Source organism: Verticillium dahliae, genomic scaffold (genome assembly GCF_000150675.1).
Source record: "Verticillium dahliae VdLs.17 supercont1.12 genomic scaffold, whole genome shotgun sequence".
NCBI lineage: Eukaryota > Fungi > Ascomycota > Sordariomycetes > Glomerellales > Plectosphaerellaceae > Verticillium > Verticillium dahliae.
This window is the reverse complement of record NW_009276943.1, coordinates 404,899-411,592: the sequence shown is the minus strand read 5'-3', so window position 1 is coordinate 411,592 and position 6,694 is coordinate 404,899. Positions and strand designations below refer to the sequence as shown.

Sequence of the window (6,694 nt, the reverse complement as noted above, 5' to 3'; positions counted from 1 at the left end):
TGTCAGTGCTGAGTCATGGGGGCCCAGTGCACCTTCCGCTGCTCTCGGCATGAGGTTTGAAGAGGAAGGACGCTATTTGCTAGGTACTTGCTTGCCTACCTACCTACCTACCTACCTACCTTACCTAGGTACCTGCCAAGGCAGGCACCTTGCTTGCGCCAGTGGATGTATGTGTCTTTGCTTGCAGCTTGCACCTTCCATTGCTCCGCGGACCACAGGTGCTTCTCGCGTGGTGGTAGCAGCCAATCTTCAGGCCATTCAGCAACTCAAGTCGCCTATGAGTGGAGGTTTCCTACCTGCCCTGACTACCCATCAACCGTCAAGGTAGGTAGGTAGACAGGGTAGTTCCTTCCTAGCAAGGGTAGGTAGGTACATGTAGGTGCACCTCAGGGAGATAATCCGAAGGCAAGTGCCTTGCATCTCCTCGAGTTTGACCCGGGAAAATGAATCAGTCCTTACCTGCCCTACCTACCTAGGGAACGGTGCCTTGGGTATTCTGATTCCCACCACATTATCCCACCCGGTCCCCTTTGTTTGTCTTCATGACCGTTTTCGGCACCATCATCAAGACGGTGGCATTTTTTTTTTTGATCGAAACCCTTCCTGTTCGGCCCTGCCACCAGCACGCCGCTGCCAGCTGCCGACCCCTGGCGTTCTGGCCCCAGACTTGAGGCCAGGCCAGCCAGTGCCTCGAACCTGTTACCGCACCACGTCCATCTTGTCAATCGAGACTCTGGGGTGTCACAGCTTTTGCCAAGGCGAATCAGAAAAGAAAACGGCTCGGCGTTCCGAATTTTGCTCTGGAAGACGACCGCCTTATTCGAGCCATTTCAAGCGCGTGACCTGGCCTGGACACCATGTTTCCTACGCCAGCTTTCACTGTGCAAGCTGGCGAAGCAGCTGCCTACCCTTCAAAGGTGCTGTCGCCGCAACCTACCCTCCCAACCATTTGAAGGTGACACCAGCTATAAATACGCAAAGTTCCTCGGATCGTACGATAACGCGCCCAGGCAAACAGAGAGTCCTTGAGGCGATGGAACCTACGGCGGCAATGCCAACAAACAAGGCGAGAGCGAATCGCAGAGCGCCAGTCACATGGGAAGAAGTGCACCTATCGACCTATGGAAATGCACTATTTACGTTGGGCGCCACGGCTCGCCATGATGTCGACCGCGGGCTGCATGCATGCCGTATGGCATGATCTGACCATGCCATATAGACAAGGCCTATCATAGCTGTTCCGGGGCATCTCGACTTTGCCCATACTTGTCTACTATTCCCCAGTACGATGTACCACGCGCCCGCCAGCCAGACTTTCTTGATTCGATGAGAGCCAAGCGCCGTAGCAAGTTCACCGACGTCGTACCATACTGTGCGTATTCCGTTTCTCTTTTCTCCGGATATGCGATTCTTTTGGGGGAGTGGTCAAGGTTCCTGGATCCCCCCCCCTTTTTTTTCCCCCCCCCCCCCCCCCCCCCCCCCCCCCCCAAAAAAAAAAAAAAAAAAAAACCGGCCTTGTCAATTATAAGACCCATCTCACTAGGTTCAATCAGCGGCACCTCTCGGTGCTCCTCCGGATTTTATTCTTCTCGACAGGGACTTCTGCAAAGCGAGCAGGCCGCCCCTCCGTGTGCGACTGATTATTCGAGAAGAGGATGGAAGAAGTTGGAACCCAATGAGCAAATGCCAGAGATGGGCCCGTGGTTGAAGTTTGAACGTCGGTTGAAGCCTCCTTACCACCAAAGGTGTCGAAACCGGATCACGCTCAGTCTATATAAATTGGACGAGACGGACAAGCTTGCAAACCGAACATTGGCACAATAATCACCCACGGGAGGGAATGGAACTAGGGATTAGATGTTGAGAGCGGAGGACATGAAGTCGCCCGGGTCTCGACTCTGACCCCTGTCAATACAATTATCGCTATGGTGCTGGGCTCGCTCTTGTTATCTCCTCTTCACGACACCACGACTGCGACCAGTGCCATTACATCGCTTACGGGACGGATCGCCTGCGCCCGGCCCTGGCCAGCCCTGGCGCCCGCCATCAGCGAAAGCGATCCCCTCAATGATCCCTGTTCAAATCTACTTGATTGCCCCAAGCCCCATCACTTAGCCATCTTCCCTCTTCCGATGGATCTGATCCTCGGTCGTCACGTCCTTCAACCACAGCCTTCTTACCTCATTTCCCCCACAGGAGCGCATCCCCGCAGGCATGCCCCGAGTAGCCTAGCCACTGGTCCCTGCTAGACTCGTCATCGGGGTCTTTGGCGCGATTCAGCAAGCTCAACCCTGGCTGGCCTCGTCTGTTCACGCCAGTGCCGTTTCCCTGTCATTGGGACACAGCTTTCGGGCGGCATTCGGTCCTCCGAATCCACAAGGCGGCACCTCGACTCGCTCTCACTTTACTCTTCACATCGCCTCGCTTTCATCTTACCCCATCCGCATCCAATTCCACATCAGCCCTGCTGTACCTCTGACCTTACGCCGTGACCAATCCGACTGGGCTCTGGAAAGGACTGACTCACTCGTCCTGTCTGGCTCTGCCCGCTGTGTGCCTCGAGCTGTCGCGGCTCAGCTCGCCAGCGCAACGGCTATGCTTACCTTGTCGACTTGCCCCTGCTGTCCGCCTTGCGCCTAATAGCTGGCTGCTCGTTCTGTCACATTCTCGCCAGCTCGACTTTCCAAGTCCCCTGCGTGCAGTAGTCCGTACATCCCGGCGCCGACCCGACTTCCGCATTGCGATCCCGCCCGACCCGATCTCGACTCATCTGCAGTTGACACGACCCGGATCAGCCGCTGACTATCGGCGCAGACGACACTCTTCTGGCTGCTGCTGCTGCTGCTGTTGGATGGTGTGCCCCTCGACGACCAAACGACACAAGACAACGGGCCACCGACACGCGACATCTGACTGATGGGCCGTAAACAATATGACTCGGCCCAAGGTCCCGCCTGAGAAGCGTATTCGAACTGCCCAAGCTTGCGAAACGTGCAAGCGGCGAAAGCAGAAGGTGAGAAGATGGCGCATATTTCTCATTCTATTGATATCCCCTCCCCATGCTACCTAGTCTGTCTTGTGCCGCTCCAGCTTGTTGAGTAGCTGTTGAGTTTTGCCTCCCACAACATCGTCGCGTTTGTCGTTCCAGACCCGAGGCACGGCCAAGTAGCCGCCTATGCTTTCCTTTCCTGATACCCGTCACTGCACGTCCAACAACGCGCTCCGGCCGCGTCATAAGTTTGTACACCTGTGGCTCGTTAGGGTCTCACTACTTGAGCCTCACACCGTCGCTTCGGCTAGGTGCCGCGCCGCCATCGACTTTCTTCAATCCTTCATCTCGGCCAGCGGCTGATATGGCGCTGTCTCACCCAACTCTGGCGTCGGAAGAGCTCCCTTCAGGTGATCTCGACTTGGTCGCCAGCCGTTCCGAGGCGCTGTAGCGCCACACAAAGTCTCACAGCGACGGAAGGCTCAAGTGGCACCGTCGACTGTTGTGCACATCTGCTGCTGCGTCTGTCCTTGACCATTCGCATATGGCACCTCCCGCCGCCCAGCCCAGGGACAGACAAAGGCAGCAGCTTGACGACGATGAACGCTCATGTGCTTCACGCATCAAAATTGACCATCTTGATATCCAAAAATACCCCCCCGCTCGGCGTCTCGTTGAATGTTTTTGGTTGCTAACATAAACGGAAAGTGCAACGGCATACAGCCCTGCAATACTTGCAGCAAACGTAGCCTGGATTGTACCTACATCAAGGCACCTAATAGCGATCTAGACCACCTCTCCCCGCTCCCGTCCGCCACGCCAGCAAAGCGTCGCCATGTTGACGATAGTTCGCCGGTGAAGACTGATTCACCAGATATCAATTTGCCAGATCACCATAGTCCCACCAAGGTGTATGCGGCCTGGAGCAACGATCCTAGTCGACACGGGAGCATCGTGGGACGTCCCAGGGTTGACACTAATCCCAGCACATCCACCGAGCCAGATAATGAGCTTCTGGCGCCAGACCATGAGTACGAAAACCACTCTAGAAACAGCACGGTTTCTGGGCCAGACGAAGAGACGTCTCTTCTTCAGTCCACGAGAATGCTACAGGACCCAACTGGAAGGCTACGTAAGAAGTCCCAGTACCAATTTTAGTGCATGGACGGGCTGACCTGGTGAACAATAGTCTATGTCGGAGACTCTGCCTCGTTGGCTTATCTGCAGCTTATTCGCATGATTGTCGAGACAAGGACAGGTCCCAATGACTTCACAACGGATCCAAGCCGACACAAAATCATGGAGCCGACCATTAGCATGCCAGCGAATGTACGACCATCCCACATCCTGCCTGATCAAGAAACGGCGAAAATTCTAGTTGCCTCTTTCTTCACCAATGTGAGTGATGCTCCATCTTAACTGGTGATCGCGTCGTGCTCGGCTTCGGCGTTGATCAATTTTTCTTTCGCCACATCCGACTGATTTTCTCAGACTCATGGTTTGATTGAGATTTTCAACCGCTCGGCATTTGAGGCTTCCGTGGGAGCTTGTTATTCCGATCCTCTTTCCGCACAGTCTTCTTTCATCTGTCTGCTTTACTTGACGTTCGCGATTGGCACTGTCCTCGGGACGCCGTTGCCGTCAACTCGAGAAGATGCGGTTTTTCAAGAAAGCTTCGGACAAGATCAATTCAACCGAGCGGAGATGTTCTTTCGCAGCGCCAAAATCTCTTGCCGATCCTGTCTCTGGTTTTGAGGATGCCGACTTTGGTCTGTCCAGGCATTGTCCCTGATGGCTGTCTATATGCTCGCTGTTTCGAAGCGCAATGCGGCATATGCCTACTTTGGTATTTTGACACATGTCATGCTACAGAGTCCTTGACTAACAAATGGACAGGCATGGCAGTGCGGTCTGCATTCGCTCTTGGTCTACACAGGGTGCAAGAGAACCATTCCATTTTTACGAGTGAGGATGTGAGGTTGCGACGAAACCTATGGCGAAGCCTCTTTGTCCTCGATAGGTTTTTGGCAGCCTCTTTGGGACGCCCAGCCGCCATTGCTGAAGACGAATGTTCAGATGACGCTTTGATGGTCTTCGAGAAGAACGATTTGGGTGAGCTGACACGAGTCTCCGATACCTCCAGCGGTCTCGACGCAGCCGTCCGAAGCTGTCAAGTCATTGGCCAAATTCTGAAAAAGATCTACGCCCGAAGACGAATATCATTACGACTAGCACATGAAATCGCGGAGCAATGCCAGACGTGGAGCTCCACCCTACATCCCGACCTTCACTGCACCAAGGTGCGGACAGGACCCTGGCACGCAGCACAGGGCATTGCCGCCCTGCACGTGAACCTTCTCTACTCGCACTCGATACTTCTTCTGACGAGGCCATTCTTCATTTGTCAACTCAGTAAAGTCCACAACGAACGCAGTGGGGTAAAGCTGCCGGTCCCTCGATGGGTCAACCGCATGTCCAAGTACTGTGAGGCTTGCTTCGCTGCATCCACCCACACCATCGACCTGGTACAGCAGGCATATGAAAGCAACTACCTGCCGCAGCGAAACCCGTTTGTCTTGTAAGTAGCATCGCTTTCCTTCTTCACCAAGTACTCATCGTGTTGTCGCTAGATACTTCCTCTTCGCTGCCAGTCTTATCGTACTGAGCAATGAATTCGGCTCAGTCTATGCGAATCCCTCGTACGAGTTATTAATCAACAACTCGATCACCATTATGCAGTATTGCGCAAAGTCTGACCCCCAGGCTAATCGACTGCTCTACATTCTCATCTCGTTCAAGGCGGCTGTCGCACATGTTCGGGAGCAAGACATGGATACGCCTGCTCTACCTGGCCCTACCCCCCTTGCCGGCGGCGTTGACCCCATGGTTGGCATCTTCACGCCCAGCAAAGGACCTCGAAGAAGTTCTTTCGTCTCGCCGGTGTCTGCAGCAATTTCTGCGAACAGAGCAATGGCGGCACCGCGGGCGCCTCTTGCGATGAAGATGGAAAGCACACCGCACCCCTCATACGGAATTGCGGGTGTATCACCGGCGAGCAGTGGAGCTGTCAGCAGTGGGGGACGGGATACGGACATGGGAGACAATGAGCTGGACTTTGACAACCTATGGGGGCCTTGGACGCCAGCACCGACTTCGGCAGTGTCCGCGGTGGCAACGAATGACGGCCCATCAACATCGACAAGGCCAATGGGACCCGGAGAAGCCAGAACGGCGGCCCAGAGCGAGAGAGGAACTGGTCCAGGACATATACCGAACGACAAATTGGCATCGGCATACGGCAGATACGGTGCCTGTGGGATTATTTCTAACGGGGATGCGATGCCTACTGGCCACAGTATCCCCTCGTCGTCTTCGTTATTCGCACCCGCTGAGTTTTGATGTTTGGAGCTGTAGACTACGCAGGTGAGAGAGGCTTTCAGCTTACCAATGGCTTGTGAAAACTGGAAAATTGGGCAAGAAAGGGAATTATTGTTCTTGAGGAGTTTCCTGCGTAATGGGAATTTGCAGGGTCATGGGCGGGCTTGGCAGGTAAGGGGAGGAGTTACGGACGTTGAAAAGATGAATAGGAAAGGTCAGGGAGAGAAGAATAGGATACCCAAACGTTATTCATTCGTGTTTATGTTACACAAAGCTGATGAGCAATCGAAAACAGACAATTGCTTCATCGCAATGCAGTCACAGCCA

The 6,694-nt window shown here is 54.2% G+C and overlaps 1 protein-coding gene across 1 annotated transcript; it reads left to right on the top strand.

Moving 5' to 3' along the window:
* Positions 1-2,932: 2,932 nt before the first annotated feature.
* VDAG_06412 (fungal specific transcription factor domain-containing protein) lies at positions 2,933-6,388 on the top strand (the record flags this gene model as incomplete). The annotated part of the gene is made up of 6 exons (XM_009658790.1): positions 2,933-3,013; positions 3,713-4,121; positions 4,179-4,387; positions 4,769-4,835; positions 4,886-5,567; positions 5,641-6,388. 6 exons carry the CDS (start codon positions 2,933-2,935, stop codon positions 6,386-6,388), a joined length of 2,196 nt encoding a protein of 731 aa, XP_009657085.1.
* Between the last annotated feature and the right edge of the window lie 306 nt (positions 6,389-6,694).